Source organism: Physella acuta, unplaced genomic scaffold, assembly GCF_028476545.2.
Source record: "Physella acuta isolate Inbredline_101_S28 unplaced genomic scaffold, ASM2847654v3 ptg000979l, whole genome shotgun sequence".
Lineage (NCBI taxonomy): Eukaryota > Metazoa > Mollusca > Gastropoda > Physidae > Physella > Physella acuta.
This window is the reverse complement of record NW_026732496.1, coordinates 419,991-442,495: the sequence shown is the minus strand read 5'-3', so window position 1 is coordinate 442,495 and position 22,505 is coordinate 419,991. Positions and strand designations below refer to the sequence as shown.

Genomic DNA, 22,505 nt, shown 5'->3' with positions numbered 1-22,505 from the left:
TACAACACTTAAACTAAACACATCTTACAACACTCAAACTAAAAACATCTTACAACACTCAAACTAAACACATCTTACAACACTCAAACTAAACACAGTTTACAACACTCAAACTAAACACATCTTACAACACTCAACCTAAACACATCTTACAACACTCAAACTAAATACATCTTACAACACTCAAACCAAACACATCTTACAACACTCAAACTAAACACATCTTACAACACGCAAACTAAACACATCTTACAACACTCAAACTAAACACATCTTACAACACTCAAACTAAACACATCTTACAACACTCAAACTAAACACATCTTACAACACGCAAACTAAACACATCTTACAACACGCAAACTAAACACATCTTACAACACTCAAACTAAACACATCTTACAACACTCAAACTAAACACATCTTACAACACTCAAACTAAACACATCTTACAACACGCAAACTAAACACATCTTACAACACGCAAACTAAACACATCTTACAACACTCAAACTAAACACATCTTACAACACTCAAACTAAACACATCTTACAACACTCAAACTAAACACATCTTACAACACTCAAACTGAATGAGGAAATGAACTGATCAGCTAAAAACTTGTTGCCTTCACTTTGGCATGAAGTACTCAGTAGATCACGTGACCCACAACCTATCGTGTCAGGTTCAAATACTGCTGGTGTTACTAGAGCTGTTGATGCGGAGTCCAAAATTGACCAACAGTAACTTTTAAGACAAGCTTGGTTGAGCAATACGGAACACGTCAACTCACAGCCAATCGTCTCCCGACTTCTACAAAATAAACCTCGAATTCCGTGCAGGCTTTAGTTTAAGGGGAGGTTAGAATGAGCTAGAAGATACAAGAGTTATCAATTAAAAATATCAGAACACGGCAATAAATCGCAGCATGCCTAAGTCCAGCACGTGATGTATCGACCAACTGCCATCGATTGAGGCATGAAAGGTCACTTCTGGAACCTGAGTCTCATGGCTCTGATATTTGATTAGAACGATTGGGTTATTGATTTGAAAAAAGCTTGGATGCGAGTGTGCACCGATCAGCAGAAATCAATAAGTGCGATATAGGCGAGCGTTGATTAGGGCGTTGTCCCGTCCCACGAATTATTTATTTTAATCAGAACTGCGCCTGTGGTATTTACATATTTTAATCAGAATTGCGTCTGTGCGAATACATTTTTGGGATATGTTTTACCCGTTTTGAAATAATGTAACGCTGATATTATTTTTCTAACTAAAACAGAAATGACTAAATACATTTGTGTCTGGTGATCTAAAGTGTGAGTCGTAAAGTTAAAATCTTTTACTTGTTCACTCCGTGAGTCGAGTCAAAACTCCCTGACGCCTTGTGTGACTCACTCACTCTGTGAGTCGAGTACCAGAACCTACTGACGTGTGTGATTAAATAATTGATGTCAAGGTGTAATTAAACCAAGGAGGTACGCCTTGAAGCACGCGACATTCTGAGTGAGTGTTTCATTATGAGGAGCTGGGATGGTGTCCATCGAGTAAGTATTCACAGGTCAGATGTGGGATGTTAATATTCTTTTACCATCTGTGCGATGGTATTATTCATTTACCATCTGTGGTATGTATTCGCATGTTTGTTGTACAATTTTGAAAGTGTTTATATATATCATCTGTTCAATGGCGTGTATTGATGGCATATCGACAAAATCTCACAGGTATTATTTTTCTTGCTTGGTCCCCACAATAGCAAAATTCTAGTCAATGGCCTACGTTTAGTCATTACGAACATAATCTCTACTATTAAAAGAAAATCGCCTACAAACAGAATTGGCTTCAAATTATTGTCTGATGTTTTGTCAGCTCAAACTCACTGCGATGTGGTCGAATGGTAGTGCGTACGACTTTTTGCCCAAAAGTCTCGAGTTCGGATCCCAGGCTTGAGTCTGTAAGAGTCGACTCAGCTGTAAGGGAAGTAAAGACGGCTGGGAGTAGTGCTGACCACACTATCCTTTCAAATGCAGAGATCACAAACCAGGTGAACTCTACTTCCATCGCCCCATGGACCGTCATACTCGAAAGGGTAACTTTACTTTAACACACGGCTACTGTAGGGTACAAGGTCTAATAGGCTTGTAGATATGTCACCACATATTTTAGGCAGGGGGTGGGTAGAACAATTTTATCCTTTAAAATTTAAAAATGAATAAAATTGCAAGCTGATGAGTGTAGCCGCCATCTTGAAACCCAACGGTATGTTGTAACCGTTTGTCGTCATGTCCGCCATGTTTGGTAGATTTTTTCAAAAAGTGACATACAGTAAGGTAGCTAAATTCCTATACAAACAAAGCTTCCATTGTTGATTTTATTATTATTTGTTGACACCGTTCATATTACGGAGTGTCTTGGTATAACTCCCAAACACACTACAGATGGGACCACTACCTGGCCATTTCTCTCTCCGTCGTCTGAAAATATTTCTATGGATCCGGTTTAAGAGTGTTCGCGAATGTTCGAGATTTAAGCTTTTGGTTTACATTTGGGTTTTCGATTAATCAAAAATAAAATAAATCATAGTCTGTAAAAACTGAATTTAAAAACAAAGAAATGCAAAGAGTAGCTTTTTTTTTAAAAAAAAATGACGAATACAGGAAATATTTGCTAAGGGCGGGGGTCTGTCGTCTGTTCTCATTGATAAAGCGACCACGATAAAACAATTGAAAGATAAACCTAACGCTTGCTCCTGTCGAGATTTTATACTGCTGGTGTTATATATGATCTACAACACTCCTCTTGATGACGTCACTTGTCAACACAACACGTACCTGGGAACATTTAAAAACGTTAATCATGCATGTTAACCAGGGTTCAAATAAAATCATTGCTATATCGCGCTATCATACATGTTATCCAGGGTTCAAATAAAATCATTGCTGTATCGCGCTATCATACATGTTATCCAGGGTTAAAAAAAATCATTGCTGTATCGCGCTATCGTCATGTTATCCAGGGTTAAAATAAAATCATTACTGTATCACGCTATCATACATGTTATCCAAGGTTCAAATAAAATCATTACTGTATCACGCTATCATACATGTTATCCAGGGTTCATATAAAATCATTGCGGTATCGCGTTAAAAACAAATTAACGTATGCCATACTTGAATGATAACATGTTATTTGAAATCTTTGACATTAGTTCGACTTGAAAGTTGATCAAATATTTTATACCATTCTCAAATGATGAGTGTTTCGAGTTACAACTTTTAAACTAAAGAAAGCGGGATTGGTGTTCCTTAAACTTTCGTACAATACAGCAAGGGCTAGGATAGCACTTGTAGATGAATCTGGTTAGAGGATTTTATGACAAAACTTGTAGCTTTTCTAGGAAACACTTAGAATATGCTACTTTATAATCCTACTATATAAAAGCTCGTGTGCGCTCTTCCTTACTTGAGGTGTTGATTGAAAAGTTTACCGCCTTTAATGTAACGCATTATACTGTTTTGGCTATAGATTTAACGCAACATTTTTTATTATTTCTATTAGGTTCCAACCCTTTTAGAAATTTTTAAAATTGACTGATCTTGCAATTCGATAATATGAAAAGAATAATTAGCAACGAATAGGAGATTATATTGTCGGTCAAAAATCAATAAGAATATATGAGTAAAAACCGGATTTTAATTAAATTATTTAAGGTGCTGAAAGTGTTTGGCTGTTTCTGCTTTTGTTTTCATATTGGTATGTCTTCTGAGATCGTAGCGTCGCGCGACAGGTTCTCTAGTTTGAGATAAATTCATGTAATTCTGAAGATTGTTTTTTTAATACAATGTGATATAAAGCTACGTATAACGTATACATTCTAATATTTGTATAGTGTTTGGCCAACTTTTACTGTCCAGTGTTTAGCCTACTTATACCGTCCAATGTTTGGCCAACTTATATCTTCTAGTGTTTTGCTAACGAATAACGTCCAGTATTTGGCCAGAAAGAGACAACATCGACAACTAGCTGGCCAGTGTGTGTTAAACAACAACCCAGCTACAGCTAAAAAAAAAACCAACTTGCCACTCGTTGAAGTTTGGCGGGTGAGATAAGGGGAAAAACACAGCTTGTTAGCCCATATCACAGACGCCTTGATAACGTCGGCATTAGGCGCTCGAAGATAAAGCATTGTTTTATTAAATTGTTGTTGGACCTAACCGTTGTCTGTTCATGGCGAATGTTCTCTAGTTATTGTTTGAAAAAACCACAATAAATATAGATAACCAAAGCGTTTGCATGTGTGAGTGTCCATGTGTGTGTGTGTGTGTTTTATATATTTTTTAACAGTGCTCGCCCTTGATGTGAGCCACCCCCACAACACCTCCAATTATGATAACACACACACGCACACCCACACCAACATCAACACACACATCATTACACCACTAGGCAATAAAGATTTAAAGATTAGACCGTGCCATATCGTGTCCTAACATCGCCGTAAGTTTTGGAAAGATATTCCACGAATGTCAATTTCAAATCAAAATGAGTGCAGCTCATAAGGTTTTACAAAAAGATGTTTTTTTATTTACCCCCCCCCCCCCCCCCCCCAGTAAAGTCGAGTCTATGATCTGTATTTGTGAACTGTTTGAAGGGACGATATATAAAGCCACCTGGACAATGTCGACCCAAGATCTGCACACATTACCAGCACCTAATCAATGGACGTGTGACCCACTAACCAATCAACAAAACTTCCTTTTTACCCCGATATCTTTCCATAGTTTCAGTTGAGTGTAAAACAATAAAGTTCAGCTGGTATACAGTGCTGTCACTAGCATGTAGCAAGTGTAAGTTTGTACAGAATTACTTTTTGACATGACATGGCATTACACAATTCAATCAGACATAGGCAGGCCACAAAAAGGGGCTGAGATTTACCCGGTCAACCTACCTTATCGCCGCATGTAAAACGTTTTATCTTTGAGAACACAATAAGCTTTAATGTCTGACTGACTTGTTGATTGTCGTACTGAGACTATACTAGAGTATTTTGGACAGAGTTAGATTTGTACATTTTTTTCATTTTGTGAATTCTAGATGGATTAAGATATTCAGACAACGTAAGTTTTGTTATTAATGTGCAGCCTATTTGCTGTCCCTCTTTTGCACAGTTTTTTCTTCTATTTTTTTTACGAATTAGAATCTAAAGTCATTTAAAAACGTGCCATTAACAGCAAAAACATCCACAATTTTTAATTTTTCGGCACTTTTAAAAACACTAAGGCTTTTTTATTTATACATTTAAAGCAATCACATTCACAATGTTTATATTTCAGTACACTTTAAAACTTTTACTCGACAATATTTTGTTAGAGCTACTGGTCTGTATTCTACATTACAAGATCCGAAAAAAGCACTATAAATAGTATGCGAAAATTTGAAAAATTTGCATACTTTTTGCAGTAACTTTTAAAAACTGAAAGCCATTGAAATTCCATCTCGAAAAAAGTTTTATTATTAGATTAAGAATGAATACAGAAAATATGGTGGGAAATATACTATAAATAAAAAAAAGTAGTAGGCTTTTAGTGTCAAAAGAATGCGAACTGAGAAAAACAGTAAAAACCAACAAAAATTAGGACAGAAAAAAATATTTCTGTGTGATTTATAAAGCAAGTTGAACGGTTTCCGATTTGACAGAAACTGGAATTAATAAATACTGGAGACATCCAGCTTTCCAATGATGCCAAATACAATATAAGGCGGATGGCAAACATTCCGTAGTCAACGTGAAATTTTTTTTTTTATTTTTAGGATTGTACATTTTTAAAAAAAAAAACTTAACATTTTTTTTCTCATTTAAGTTTTTATTTTCTGTATTAAGAAATGGAAAAAGAATCCAAAAAATGCAAGAAACACAATAGGACGAAAAATCAGAATTTCAGAGTTTTTGTCTAGCGCATATCCCTTTAACACGTATGTCCAGGTTCAATTTATCGATCTTGTTTTCATTGACCGAACATTGGTTCGATCAACATCACCGAGCTATTGCGACGTAGACGTCCAGTCTCGTTTAGAAGTGTTATAGAATCTGGCCATAGTATTAGATCATAAAGATGATCGGCAGTTAAAATGTGGAACTTGATCAAACAGTAGAGCATACACGCCATGATTACAGACATACCTAACCACAACACACATATCGACCTTGTTTGTGTGGCGTGTTTTGGGAAGAGTGAGTTCATATATGTGTGTATGCGTGTAAGTGTGGACATGTGTATAAAGATGTGGTGTACTTGGACAAAAGAATCAAATTAAGCATATTATTTTTATGTGTGTGAGTTTGTGTGAGTGTCTACTTGTGAATTACTATAAAAAAACCTCATGTAAATATATCATTGGTGTGAAAAAAAAATACATTTTCTTTTAGTATCTTTGTGTACCAGTGTATGTATGCACTATAACAGACACACGTAAATATCTTGTATGTGTGTATGTGTGTGTGTATATTTGGACTATCATATACACAAGTTAACATCTTGTGTGTGTGTATGTGTGTGTATATTTGGACTGTCACAAACACAAGTTAACATCTTGTGTGTGTGTATGTGTGTGTATGCTTGTACTATCACAAACACAAATGGACATAGTTGTTTATGTGTGCCACTATGTAATCTTATCGTTCTTTGCCCTACTAAAAGTATTTTTCATAATTTTGACATAATTTATTAACTTATTTGGACGCTATTTCCTTTAGCTTTTAAAAATACGGGAAACTCTAGAATAGCGTTTTAAAAGAGATTATGTAGATAGCATTACCTAACGATAAAGGATGATTTTTAAAAAAATTTCCGACTCATTTCTTTCAGATGTTTATTGATTCGGTAGAAAATTTATTCTAGCATGTATGTTCTAAAACAACAACTGTTCATCTAACTTAACTGCGAAGTAAATATTTTATCGTCAACATCAGCTTTGTGGTATGAGATGTGTGCCGCAACCCGGAACTTAAAACAGTGAATCCGCCATGTCTTGTACACCGCTGATAATAGAATTAAAAAGCTGGTTCCAAATGGTTCCAAATTTGTAGTAATTTAGCAAACCCTTTTATTTTTAATTTGGATTAGTGGAGGCTAGGTCAGAGTTTGTTCCGGGGATCTTTTTTTTTTTGGGGGGGGGGGGGGGGGGTCGGCCTCCGATCCCCCGAAGAAAGTTTACCCCCCTCCCCGAACGATAGAAAATATATACTTTTAACAATGTCCACCCCCCCCCCCCCCCCCGAAGATTTCAAGTGCCCCCACCCCCGGAGAAAAAAGTCTGGAAGAAACACTGGTCAGGGTGTTATGGTGATTAATAAATAATAAATACAATACTACGCTATACACCACAGATCCCTATTGTGTATTTTTATCATGGAAAACAATTGTTCTGACTTTTATAGTTTTTCTCTCCCTGGCTATTCCGGTTGATACAGTAATTTTAAACGACTTTTCAACGGCTTATATTCGATACTAAAATATAATTAACCGGGAGTGATCTCCCCTAAACTTTCTCGAATATTCTTATATAACTTGGAATATAAACATGATTAGTAAATTAGTACTTCCGGTCAACGGAAATTACTCACAATTTGACAGACGGTAGAGAATTAGATCTTTTACTTACATGTGAAATTTCATTTATCTATCTGAAATAGTACAGAAGTTATAGGCTTTTGAAAAAGGAGAAAAAGTACCACTTCCGGTTATCGGAAATCGCTCAAAAGTTGATACGGATCTACGATTTTGATAAAATACTTATATATGAAATTTCATCAACCTAGCTGTAACGGTACTCAAGTTATCGTGTTTACACACACACAGACACACAGACACACAGACACACAGACACACAGACAGACAGACAGACACACAGACATACGGACAAAATTGCAAAATTATGTTTTTCCGTATCAGTGAGATGTAAAACGTCGAGATTTGTAAAAATCTCGATTGATTTTTTTACTTTCTCGTATATACGAAGTATAGAGAAAGTCTTGTAATCGTGCAAAAAAAAATCGAGATTTTTACAAATCTCGACGTTTTACACCTCACTGATACGGAAAAACATAATTTTGCAATCTTGTCCGTATGTCCGTATGTCCGTATGTCTGTGTGTCTGTGTGTCTGTCTGTCTGTCTGTCTGTCTGTCTGTCTGTCCGTGTGTAAACACGATAACTTGAGTACCGTTACAGCTAGGTTGATGAAATTTCATATATAAGTATTATATCAGAATCGTAGATCCGTATCAACTTTTGAGCGATTTCCGATAACCGGAAGTGGTACTTTTCCTACTTTGAATTTTTCAAAAGCCTAAAACTTGAGTACTATTTTAGATAGATAAATGAAATTTCACATGTAAGTAAAAGATCTAATTTTCTACCTTCTGTTAAATTTTGAGTAATTTCCGTTGACCAAAAGTAGTAATTTACGCTACTTCCGATTTCTCAAAAAAACTAATGTAAATTTTTAAAGTACTAATAATATTGCGCACTATTATGCACTATTTATTTGGCGTTCACTTGGTGTGCACTTCTTTTGTCTACAAGATTTTATTCTATTTTAAAAACTTTAAGTATTTAAAATTGATTAAAAAAAAATTCATAAAAAACGTTTTAATAACAAGCTTTTATGTAATGATGCACTAAAAAGTAGAAAATAAATTATAGACTACTATTTAAATAACTATAAAGAAAAGCGTGGGTCACTTTAGTATCTATTGGATACCTTTACTAATGTTAAGGAAGACACCCACGCTTTTCTTTATAGTTATTTAAATAGTAGTCTATAATTTATTTTCTACTTTTTAGTGCATCATTACATAAAAGCTTGTTATTAAAACGTTTTTTATGAATTTTTTTTTTCAGTACTTTACATGTTTTATTTACAATAGAGTTACATGACTAAAAACCATTGCGCGCCTACTGAACATCACGTTCAGTAGGCGCGCAATGGTTTTTGAACGCAGCCATTACGTGATGGCGCTGCTATTAAAGGTGATGACGCGTGTGGTGTGGTTGGCTAGACATGCCTACTAATTCGGTCCAAATTTTAATTAATTCATAAAAAATTAATTAGGCATCCAATTAAGTCAAATTTAGTTTCAGATTGCATTGTCTTCATGTCTTGACCCACGTGCCAACTGTGAATCGTATCGGTCAAGTAGAACTGTCCGAATTTTCACTCCTGCGTTTCCGTCTAGACTGACGACTGACGACTGACGACAGAGGAAGTGAGTTAAATAAAAGCTTGTAAAAAAATTCATAAAAAACGTTTTAATAACAAGCTTTTATGTACTTATGCACTAAAAAGTAGAAAATAAACTATACACTACTATTTAAATTACTATAAAGAAAAGCGTGGGTCACTTTAGTACTTTACTACCTATTGGATACCTTTACTAATATTTGAGAAAAGACCCACGCTTTTCTTTATAGTAATTTAAATAGTAGTGTATAGTTTATTTTCTACTTTTTAGTGCATAAGTACATAAAAGCTTGTTATTAAAACGTTTTTTATGAATTTTTTTTCAGTACTTTACATGTTTTATTCACAATAGAGTTACATGACTAAAAACCATTGCGCCTATTGAACGTGATGGCGCGCCTACTGAACTTGATGGCGCAGCTATGGAACGTGATGACGCGTGTGGTGCGGTCGGCATAGACATGCCTATTGTTTCGGTCCAAATTTTAATTAATTAATAAAAAATTAATTAGGCATCCAATTAAGTCAAATTTAGTTTCAGATTGCATTGTCTTCATGTCTTGACCCACGTGCCAACTGTGAATCGTATCGGTCAAGTAGAACTGTCCGAATTTTCACTCCTGCGTTTCCGTCTAGACTGACGACAGACTGTCGACAGAGGAAGTGAGTTAAATAAAAGCTTGTAAAAATCATGTCTATAGCCCGAGTTTCCATCCCCTGTTGTTTTATATAAGAATATTCGAGAAAGTTTAGGGGAGATCACTCCCGGTTTAATTTTGCACGATTACAATACTTTCTCTATACTTCGTATATACGAGAAAGCAAAAATGAGTGTAATCGATGTTTCCCAAACGGCTTTAATTTTTACAAATGTAGCTATAATTTTATCGCATGCCATATTACAAAAATGTATAGACTTTTCATGCTTATTATCTCTAGTGCGTCCAGCTAATCTACGACACGTTAAGATATTTAAGTACATTACTATACATTCATTCGATTGTATTAAAGCATGGACTTGATTAACTATTTTTACTATCTGATTCTAATTCAATCAAGTTCATTTGTAGCCTGCACCAACTACTTGACTTGTCATTTGATGGCTCTTGTAGCTTTCCGTGTGTCAAGTTTATATCTAAAACTGTTGCGTGGCAAGGATCGGATGATAGGACAATGTTATCTTTGTCTGACTAGATCTCTTCCTTTTCGTGGAATTTAATCAGGAACCCGTAAACTGACACAAATATTTGTATCGAGACTCCAACCCGTCAACTAAAATAATAATCAGACTCGTAGAAATGTGAGAATAATTTGTAGTAAAACAGAAGTTACATCAGAGTTGCCTCCCATAGAGGAGAGGTGTGAAATTCTTCCACACATTTTACCTTGTCCATTACTGTTGTAATGTTATTGCAGTCACAAGTAGTTTTTTTAAAATCAGTTGTTTCCCTTATTTCAACAAAACAAAATGGCCTCACTAGGCGCTAGCAGGGTAGTACACAAAAATAAAAACATTGGTTAGCCGAGCCCAAATCTCCAGGTGCAGGTGGAATTATACACCGCCACAAGTGTCAAATGTATTAACGGACTGGTCAAACATGAGCTGTTGTAGCAGTATTTAAATACATGCACGTTTATTTCTTTTCATGACAAATAGGCCTAACTGTCAGTTGATATTCTCATAATGATACTAAAACTTTTACATTTTTTAAAATGAAAAATCAACCACAACATAATTTAATACATTTTTATAACAATAAATTACAGTATTTAGTGTCTGTTGGCTGAAAAATGTAGGTATACCAGGAAGGTCTAAGTAATTAGCATCAGCTAGCTGGCAACAAGCCAACTTGACAGTAAAAATGTGTTAAGTTATTAGTACAAATGTATGTGTCCTTACAACAAATACAAATGTATGTGTCCTTACAACAAATACAAATGTATGTGTCTTTACAACAAATACAAATGTATGTGTCCTTACAACAAATACAAATGTATGTGTCTTTACAACAAATACAAATGTATGTGTCTTTACAACAAATACAAATGTATGTGTCTTTACAACAAATACACATGTATATGTCTTTACAACAAATACAAATGTATGTGTCTTTACAACAAATACACATGTATATGTCTTTACAACAAATACAAATGTATGTGTCCTTACAACAAATACAAATTTATGTGTCTCTATAACAAATACAAATGTATGTGTCTTTACAACAAATACAAAATGTATATGTCTTTACAACAAATACAAATGTATATGTCTTTACAACAAATACAAATATATGTGTCTGTACAAAAGTTTGTCTCCCTTAACACACAGACCTGTAGAGCTGATGAAATCGATGACGATTGTGTAGAGATTTGTACAAGAACGTCAGACAAGGATGCTGGTAAATAGAGCGTGGCTGTTGAGTGCCAGGAGTGTCCTGCTGCTGACCACTTTAGCTGCTTCACACTTGGTTGGCATCACTTCTGCTAATGGTAAGTTACGTTGGTAGAAATATTATTGTCTTTAAAACACGTGAGTGTATAAAAATGATGTATGTTTTTGTATTGCTTTTGTATAAATTCTATTTATTTTTAAATTAAAAATGTATGTAGCCAAACACAATATAAAAAAAAACATAAGGGAGTGATCTCCCCTAAACTTTCTCGAATATTCTTATATAAAACAACAGGGGATGGGAACTCGGGATATAGTTATGATTTTTAATCCATTTTAAATACTTAAACTTTTAAAAATAGAATAGAATCTCAGTAAAAAACAATTGCGCACCAAGCGAACGCCGAATAAAGATGTGTATAATAGTACGGAATATTATTAGTACTTTATAAATTCACATGCATTTTTTTTTTTGAGAAATCAGAAATAGTGAAAATTACTACTTCTTTTCTACGGAAATTACTCATGTGGCCCTTTTTTTTCTAGTTTCGCCACTGCTAAGGCTATTATAAAATAAACGGGGAGTGATCTCCCGTAAAACGTTTTCGAATATTCTTATATGAAACAACAGGGGATGGCAACTCGGGATATAGACATAATTTTTAATCCATTTTAAATACTTAAACTTTTAAAAATAGAATAAAATCTCGTAGAAAAAAGAAATGCACACCAAGTGAAAGCCAAATAAAATGTGCATAATAGTGCGGAATTTTATTAGTACTTTATAAATTCACATGCGTTTTTTTTTAGAAATCTTAAATAGCGAAAACTACATTACTACTTCTGATCAACGGAAATTACTCAAAATTTGACAGAAGGCAGAGAATTAGATATTGTACTTACATCTGAAATTTCATTTATCTATCTGAAATAGTACTCAAGTTATAGGCTTTTGAAAAATTAAAAGTAGAACAAGTTCCACTTTCGGTTATCGGAAATCGCTTAAAAGTTGATACGGATCTACGATTTTGATATAATACTTATATATGAAATTTCATCAACGTAGCTGTAACAGCACTCAAGTTATCGTGTTTTCACACACACACACACACACACACACACACACACACACACACACACACACACAGACACACACACGCAGAGGCATACGGACAAGATTGCAAAACTATGTTTTTCCGACTCACGGGGGTGTAAAACGTCGAGATTTGTAAAAATCTCGATTTTTTTTTCACGATTACAAAACTGTTTCTATACTTCGTATTTACGAGAAATAAAATAAACCCGCTAAATGCCGTCACACTCCCGGAAAAAAGAGGGGAGGGACTGAAGAGGAGATTTTGCGACGAGAAGAGGAGTTGGTTCAGAAATGTGAAGCTACACTTTCAAGTTATAATATAGTCTATATCTATGATCATTTTTTTTATAAGTTAGCCTTGTTAAACTCGCCGTTTTACGTAAGCAAAAATAATCTATTTGATCCCCGCAGTAGTGCCATCCATCAATTGCGTAAGTCCTAAAAAAGGTGTGATTCGGACAATAGCCTATGATTTGGGATAGGGAGTGTTTTAAACTTAGAAAGTATGGCGTCACACTGCTGCATTAAAATGGAGTTTAAAACTCAATTCTAGCAGTTTATTAATTTTGCATCGATAAATGACTTTTTTGTGTATATTTTTATACATATGGATCAATATTTCAAATCTTGAAATTCGGTAATGTATGATGATTAGCGAACAACTGTGTATCCGCACCTACATCGCAACAACTACCTTTGTTTCAATCAAATTTAACAGTAAATCGTTAAGGACGATAACCCCCCCCCCAACCTCCTTTCCCACAACCCCTACCTTATAACCCCCCCCTCCCGGTGAAAGCAGCCTTTTCTTAGTTACCTCCCCTAAGTTTAAAATCGTTTCAAACTAAATTATCTGCCCCTAATAGCCGTCACTAAATCCGACTCTACGATTGTAAACATTAAGCGTGAACCACAGCTCACCAGACCAAATGGGGGTGGGGGGGGGGGCGTAGGGATATGCCTAGAGAGGAAGAGAGGGGACTGCAAGGCGCGCTTAAAGGTTGGTGTTTTCTATTGTCTCCAAGAAGAGAATTATATAGATCTATATAGATTTGTAGTTAAGAATCAATTTTTCAGCATTTCAGCTATTTCCGGTAACTGGAAGTGGAACTTATTTTACTTTTGTTTTTCAAAAGCCTATAATTTGAATATTATTTCAGATAGATAAACCAAATTTCACAAAAAAAAAGATCTAATTATCTGCCTTCTGTCAAATTTTGAGTTATATCCGTTGACATTAGTATTTAACGCAATTTCCGTTTCTCAAAAAACGCATGTGAATTTATAAAGTACTAATAAAATTCCGCACTAGTATACACAGATTGTTAGACGTTCACTTGGTGCGCAATTCTTTTTCTACGAGATTCTATTCTATTTTCAAAAGCTAAAGTTGGCTACTTAAAATGGATAAAAAATCATGTCCATATCCCGAGTTGCCATCCCCCGTAGTGTTTTATAAGAATATTCTAGAAAATTTGGGGGAGATCACTCCCGGTTTATTTTTATAGTATTTATCATAATAAAATATTTAAAATTACAAATAACTATTTGATATAATATTATGATACGTGAATGTTTGTTAAAATATGTGTACGAATCTGTATTAAATAGTGTCATTATTTCCCCCTATTTTGTTCGCAATATTAAGGAGGGAAATAGAAATTTATTTTACAACGATTAGCAAATCTTTTTTTGTTTGTGTGTGAAGTGCTTTTGTGTTGTATTCTGTTGTCAGTGATGTGTTGTGTGTGCTTGTGGTGTGCTATTGTGTGATCTGTTTTGTCTTCTGATCACTTCTGTTCAACAAAAAATGGAGTTTAAAACTCAATTCCAGCATTTTATCAATTTTGCATCGATAAATGATTTTTATTTTGGTATATTTTTAAACATATGGATCAATATTTCAAATCTTGAAAATCGGTAATGTATGATGATTAGCGAGATTTGCCGCAACAACTACCTAAATTTAACAGCAGCAACATGATTTCATAACTTAAATAACTCATCTTTTACTTTTTGTGCCAAGACACATGGGGCCGCCACAGAAAGCTCCCTCTACTTGTGTCGGTCAACAGCAACTTGACTGGCAGTCCCCCATGAAGTCCTGCCTCTGCCAGATGTTTCCTGGCAGTCCCCCATGACAGTCCTGCCTCTGTCAGCTGCTTCCTGGCAGTCTCCCATGACAGTCCTGCCTCTGCTTCCTGGCAGTCCCCCATGACAGTCCTGCCTCTGTTTCCTGGCAGTCCCCCATGACAGTCCTGCCTCTGCTTCCTGGCAGTCCTCCATGACAGTCCTGCCTCTGCTTCCTGGCAGTCCTCCATGACAGTCCTGCCTCTGCCTGATGTTTCCTGACAGTCCCCCATGACAGTCCTGCCTCTGCCTGATGTTCCCTGACAGTCCCCCATGACAGTCCTGCCTCTGCCAGCTTTAGGAAGTCCCCCATGACAGTCCTGCCTCTGCCAGCTTTTGGAAGTCCCCCATGACAGTCCTGCCTCTGCCAGCTTTTGGAAGTCCCCCATGACAGTCCTGCCTCTGCCTGATGTTTCCTGACAGTCCCCAATGACAGTCCTGCCTCTGCCAGCTTTTGGAAGTCTCCCATGAAGTCCTGCCTCTGCTTGATGTTTTCTGACAGTCCCCCATGACAGTCCTGCCTCTGCTTCCTGGCAGTCCCCCATGACAGTCCTGCCTCTGCCAGCTTTTGGAAGTCCCCCATGAAGTCCAGCCTCTGCTTGATGTTTTCTGACAGTCCCCCATGACAGTCCTGCCTCTGCTTCCTGGCAGTCCCCCATGACAGTCCTGCCTCTGCCAGCTTTTGGAAGTCCCCCATGAAGTCCAGCCTCTGCTTGATGTTTTCTGACAGTCCCCCATGACAGTCCTGCCTCTGCTTCCTGGCAGTCCCCCATGACAGTCCTGCCTCTGCCAGCTTTTGGAAGTCCCCCATGAAGTCCAGCCTCTGCTTGATGTTTTCTGACAGTCCCCCATGACAGTCCTGCCTCTGCTTCCTGGCAGTCCCCCATGACAGTCCTGCCTCTGCCAGCTTTTGGAAGTCCCCCATGAAGTCCAGCCTCTGCTTGATGTTTTCTGACAGTCCCCCATGACAGTCCTGCCTCTGCTTCCTGGCAGTCCCCCATGAAGTCCTGCCTCTGCCAGATGTCTCCTGGCAGTCCCCCAAGACAGTCCTGCGGCTGCCAGAAGTTTCCCTGCTGTGCTCCTCCATGTCTTCCTCGGTCCTCCTTTTTTTCTTTTCAATTGAGGCGTCCATTTTAGCGCCATTTTTATAACTAAATGAAAGAAAAGCAATTAATTTATTTAATATCTCGTAAGGAGGGAGTGATCTCCCTTAAACTTTCGCGTATATGCTCTCTTATATAACTGTAAGGGGGATGGCACTTTCAATGCAATCGGCCTATAGAATTTTTAGAAATTGATTTTTACTTCCTTGTAGATAAAGTATAGAGAAAGTATTGTAATCGTGAAAAATTATCGAAATCGAGATTTTCACAAGTCTTGACCTTTTACACCTACCTGAGTCGGAAAAACTTAGATTTCCCATTTTGTCCGTATGTCTGTCTGTTTTTTTTGTCTGTAAACACGATAACCCGAGTACCGTTTCAGTTATATTGACGACATTTCATATGTAAGTATTACATCAAATTTGTAGCTCTGTTACAACTTTTAAGTGATTTCTGGTAACCCGAAGTTGTACTTATTCCACTTTCGGTTCCTCAAAAGCCTCTAACTTGAGTTCCGTTTAAGTTAAGTTGGGCGGATGAAATTTCACAATTCAGTATTGCATAATATGCGCATGGTTCTTTTAAATTTTGAACAATTTCCCGCAACCGGAAGTGGTATTTTAATTTCGTATACAAGTATGAGATCTTTTACTTGGATAACTTTTTTTTAAAGTGTGACGTCATTTAGGTTTGTTTAATTTAAAAATAATGAAAGAAAATGACAGGGAAAAAATCTAGCTAAGAGCATGTCGTCATTTTTAAATGACCAATTTCAATTATCACTTTAGAAATTAGAAAAATAAAACTATATCAATTGAAGTAATTTAAAGCTTTAAATTTTAAAAATTAGTTTATCTATTTTCAAATTGTTTTTATTTAGCCTAGTGTGAAAGTTATGTTGATCTTATTTGATCTAAACGCTAACAACATTATCTAACAATACAATTTACCTTTAACGAATAGACTGCACGTCCCTAAACAGTGTGATACAAGTTAATGAGACTTTACAGTTGACACCCATTGGTAAGATGTTTTTTTATGATATCATGGAATTAAATTCTCTAGATCTATATGATATAGTCTGAGTTAATTTTTTTATGTACATTATAAAACATTGAGCGCTTATTGTTCTAATGTATCCTTTTTTGTAATAATTTAAAAATAAATAAAAGCACTTTTCAAAAATTCTTATAGGAACTGTAATCTTACGTTTCAATGCGTCAAAATTTGCGATAAACACAGCCCAGGATTTGTTTAAAGCCGTGCAGACCTCGACTGGTAACTGGAGCATCCAAGTCAACAAAGAACTTGATGCTGAGAAAATATATGCAGAACAACCGGTAGATCATTTTACTAGATCACTTTTTCAAATTGTAGCTAACACCTTAATGCTGAGATAGTATTGGTTTATACAGGCAGATCACTTTAAAACACCACATTGTAGCTAATGAATGGTGTAAGTTTGAGGCGAGCAACGGGGAAAGAAAAACGGCGGCGTACTAAATTTGAAAATAAAATGTCTCTCCTCTCACCAACTAAAGCCCCCACCCCTCAAAAATGTTATATACCACACTAAATAACACTTATAGTTATTATGAAACGAGTTATTTAGTAAACATATTTGAATAAAAACGTTACATGATGTTCACAAAATGTAGGTAGGCTTAAATGTAAAACAGCAGAAATGTACAACAACGGTTTTCTAAGCGTCATGTAATTTGTAATGTCAATATTATAGTCGATATATATATATATATATATATATATATATATATATATATATATATATATATATATATAACTTTTTTTAAAAAGCTTTTTGCTTTTAAAAAACTCATTTAAAAATTTAGTAACATCAATTTATTGCAGCAACAAAAAGGTTTACTGACCTACAGCACCTCTTGTGCTAATATCGGTCAGGAACAGGTTAGTGCCATTTTTACTTTTTCAAACCAACCCAGTTTTAAACGGACATTACCTGTATCGGCTTTGGAAGAGAGAGACAGATTATCAACATGATTCGACGTCAATAGAGTGAAAGACCGCAAATGGTGGCATTTTATTTTGGACGACATTTTGGAAGGAATTAAATATTTTAACCTGACTTTAAGTCATGGGAAGTGCCTTAAAATGCCAAGATCAAAGAAATTAATAGATTAACTTTATGTGATGAGCTTTTGTGGAGTCAGGTCTTAAAAGAAACTTTCTTAACTTATGAAATAAATCATGTAAACATTCTATAATCATTAGTACCATTTCATTGTAGCTAATTGTAAAAAAAAACAAAAAAAACAACAACTCTTAACAATTTAATTCTTAAAACAACTGTGTATCCGCACCTACATCTATGTTTGCTCTTCATATCATTCAGTTGAGATTTTTGTGTGGATTTGTTGGCACAGTGTAGCTCCAGACATAAAAATAAATAAAAAATAACAGGGTTCTTTCATTTACAACCGCAGACATTAATTTATGACCTGATGATTATGGTAGTCGATGTCGACGAGTTTGTGCCAAGTTTCCCCAACACAACGTACACGATCAGCGTGCCTGAGGTAAGTCTTTCTCTCGAGCAAATTTATACACACCATATTTAGATAAATGTGACATCACAAAGTTTTTTTTTTGGCCGATATTTGACTTAAAACTAAATCCAGATCACAAAGTAATTGCAAAGCTACAAAGGATAGTCCACAAAAATAAGGCACTACTGGCCGGCAACCTATAACATAGAAAGCATGACATAACTCCCCCCTCCCGACAATTACCCTCCGATATTTTCCCCGACATTACATACCCCGGGTATCTACTCTCTTATCAAATACACACGGTCCGTAAAATGGGAGGGAGACTTTTCCTCATATCGACAACAAATTGACAACGAATTCAGTAGCCTACTAATATTAAACATAATCCTAAATGTTAAGTGATAGTTAGTGGTGCTGGTAGGAAGAAGGTTGTGTACACATTTAGCAGGAATCGCGTCGTTTTATAACCGTCTTTATTTTGCAATAAGAAAAGTATAGCGTAGTTGTTATTAAAATCCTAGATAAGATGAGTTAGTGAATTGAACACAACAACAAAAACATCGCACTCTACCATCCTATACTAATACCATTCAAATTGATATTTTTAAAAAAAATTCATTTAAACAACTACTTACAAGTTTACGAAGTTTAATTATTCCAATCTATTTAACTGTTAAAATTTGCATTTCTATTGCTTTGAGTTTTCTTTGTAACGCATTGTACTAAATACATGCTTTAACTATTTAATAGCGTGTTAAAAATAACTTAGCAATGCCCTATTTAAAAGTAAATACCCTTGTACTTCGGGAAATGCGCCCCAAACACTCTAATGAACGGCATTGTTTATTACTTTCTCTATACAGAACAGCCTATTGGAGAAAGTATTGTAATGGTGCATAGGTTACTTATTTTAATCGGGCAGAAATTCTAAATCCAGATTAATCAAATTTCGGCGTTTTACGCGTAATTGAGTCGGAAAAACTGGGCTATAAAATTTTGTCCGTGTGTGTCTGTATGTGTCTGTGAACACTATAACTTGAGTACTTTTACAGCAAAGTTGATATACTTTCATATTAAAGTATTTCATCCGATTTTTGTAGTTCTGTATCAACTTCTCAGCGATATCTGGAAGCCACCAATACCTTAACGCTGGTCATTAAAACATCATAAGAATTATTAATTACCATTAATCTCAATGCCAAATTATCGGTAAATAATAAATACGTTATTAAACAAACTAAAGCGCTTAGCACCTAAATTAAAAAAAAATATATATATATATATATATATATATATATATATATATATATATATATATATATATATATATATATATATATATATATATATATATATATATATATAATCTTCAGTCTACTCCAGTGAATACTGCCCTGTTTACATTTGATGTGGCTGGTGTCAGAGCTGTAGACTTGGATGCAAATCCAGCCACCCCAGAGTACAGGATTGTTGATGTAAGTAACATGAAACGTGTGTATGTGTTGGAAACAAATTAGTGTAACATTTTTAAGTGTTGTGGTGGTCTATCACTGTTCCACACTGTGTTATTGTTATAGGTAGTGGGGTTATGGTTAATATTTTTTTACACAATTGTCAACTATTTTAAGTGAATGGGTGATGATAAAAGCGTTGTTTTACAACACTTTAGTTTTATTAATTGGATTTTAAGAAAAATCTGTTACAATATTTGTTTTCTGTATAAATTTTCATTATTTAATTAAACACAAGATACAAACAGTTTAAGACTTTAAAAAAAAACCCATGTATGAATACATCTTAAAATAGATAAATGATAAGATAAAGCACGGATTGTGTGTATAGAACAAAAATAAAACAACAGCACATAAACTAAGAGAGGAGAATCAAACGGAAATAAAATTTGAACGTGACAGACGTTTTTTTGAGACGATTTGAGTCCAATACGTTTATTTTGTGTTTGAATAGAAAGACCAATGATATTAGCCATGAGCTTATTAAACTTATTTTTGTGTATCAACAGGTAGACCAAAGATAAATAAATCATCCCTTAACCCTTATTGGGGTGGTCTGTCTTCTGCTATACCATTTGGATTCCACTATACCAGGAAAATTGAGTCTAATAAAATGGTTTTGTATATTTACAGGGAGCCCAAGGATTTTTTTTGATGATAGACATCCTGAAGGGCGTGGTGACGTTAGAGAACCTACTCGACTACGAGAGTGGCATCACTCAGTTTAATCTTAACATCTCGGTGAAGGTAATTCAACAGTAGGATTAGGATAAAGGTCGCGGAAAGTGTACGCCCCCCCCCCCCCGAACGAAATGGAATTTATATAGAAAATATATACTTTTAACAGTGACCGCCCCGCCCACGGGAAATTTTAGTCCACCCCCCCCCCCCCCCCCGAAAATTTCAAGTGCCCCACCCCCGAGAAAAAAAGTCTGGAAGAAACACTTTCTGCATTCAACTAAATGTGAATACTATTAGTGTATATGCAAGCCAAATGTGTCTTAGACATTATCACCACACCAGTTACCCTCTACCTTCTTGGAATACATATTGTATCTATCCCTATCCTTATACCGATTTCTCTTTTTCCACAACATACCCCTTCCCCATTTTCTATACAGAGTATAGAGGTATTGTAATCGTGCACAAAAATCACATGAAATTTTGACAGTTTTCATAGTTTTACACCTTAATACTTCATTATATGGGACTTATTTTAATCGGGCAAAAATAATAAATGCAGATTTATTAAAATTTCAGCGTTCTATGTAGAACCGAGTCGGAAAAAAACTGGGCTTTGCAATTCTGTCTGTCTGTGTGTGTGTTTGTCTGTCTGTCAACACAATAACTTGAGTACCTTTAAAGCTAGGTTGATGAAATTCCATTTACACGCATTACCGCGTATCATATGCCGCTATTTAGTTGTTTTACCTTCTACTTTTCAGTAATTAATAATTTGTGAATTTGATAGTACCGATGCTGCCACTGAAAATATTTGCTTTAAAACACTATCAGTAGGTCGTTTAGGACGATAACCCCCCCCCCCCCCACCCTCCTTTCCCCCAACCCCAACCCAGAACCCCCCCCCCCCCCTTCCCGTGAAAGCAGCCTCCTGTTAGTTACCTCCCCTAAGTTTAAAATCGTTTCAAACTAAATTATCTGCCCCTAATAGCCGTCACTAAATCCGACTCTACGATTGTAAACATTTAGCGTGAACCACAGCTCACCAGACCAAATGGGGGTGGGGGGGTAGGGATATGCCTAGAGAGGAAGAGAGGGGACTGCAAGGCGCGCTTAAAGCTTGGTGTTTTCTATTGTCTCCAAGAAGAGAATTATATAGATCTATATAGATTTGTAGTTATGAATCAACTTTTCAGCATTTCAGCTTTCCAGTAACTGGAAGTGGAACTTATTTTACTTTTGTTTTTCAAAAGCCTATAACTTGAATATTATTTCAGATAGATAAACGAAATTTCACAAAAAAAATAAAATAAAAACAAAAGATCTAATTATCTGCCTTCTGTCAAATTTTGAGTTATATCCGTTGACAGTAGTAATTAACGCAATCTCCGTTTCTAAAAAAAAACGCATGTGAATTTATAACGTACTAATAAAATTCCGCACTATTATACACAGATTGTTAGGCGTTCACTTGGTGCGCAATTCTTTTTCTACGAGATTCTATTCTATTTTCAAAAGTTAAAGTAGGCTACTTAAAAATGTATAAAAAATCATGTCTATATCCCGAGTTGCCACCCCCCGTAGTGTTATATAAGAATATTCTAGAAAGTTTGGGGGAGATCACTCCCGGTTTATTTTTATAGTATTTATCATAATAAAATATTTAAAATTACAAATAACTATTTGATATAATATTATTATACGTGATTTTTTGTTACAATATGTGTACGAATCTGTATTAAATAGTGTCATTATTTCCCCCTATTTTGTTCGCAATATTAAGGAAGGAAATAGAAATTTATTTTACAAGGATTAG

At 35.5% G+C, this 22,505-nt stretch overlaps 1 protein-coding gene across 4 annotated transcripts in view; it reads left to right on the top strand.

Annotated features, from left to right (window-relative positions):
* The first annotated feature begins 4,793 nt into the window (after positions 1 to 4,793).
* LOC131954214 (protocadherin Fat 4) overlaps positions 4,794 to 22,505 on the top strand; it is a 56,483-nt gene continuing 38,771 nt past the window's right edge. Inside the window, exons 1-8 of one of the 4 annotated variants that reach the window (XM_059317771.1) lie at positions 4,794 to 4,847; positions 11,578 to 11,738; positions 16,933 to 16,992; positions 17,164 to 17,309; positions 17,839 to 17,895; positions 18,432 to 18,524; positions 19,871 to 19,972; positions 20,642 to 20,755. In XM_059317771.1, the coding sequence (XP_059173754.1) occupies positions 11,642 to 11,738; positions 16,933 to 16,992; positions 17,164 to 17,309; positions 17,839 to 17,895; positions 18,432 to 18,524; positions 19,871 to 19,972; positions 20,642 to 20,755 (669 nt within the window). In that variant the 5' untranslated portion in view covers positions 4,794 to 4,847; positions 11,578 to 11,641. Of the gene's footprint in view, positions 4,848 to 4,917; positions 5,121 to 11,577; positions 11,739 to 16,932; positions 16,993 to 17,163; positions 17,310 to 17,838; positions 17,896 to 18,431; positions 18,525 to 19,870; positions 19,973 to 20,641; positions 20,756 to 22,505 lie in introns of those variants that run through there. The other 3 variants (XM_059317773.1, XM_059317770.1, XM_059317772.1) reach the window with 3 other exon arrangements.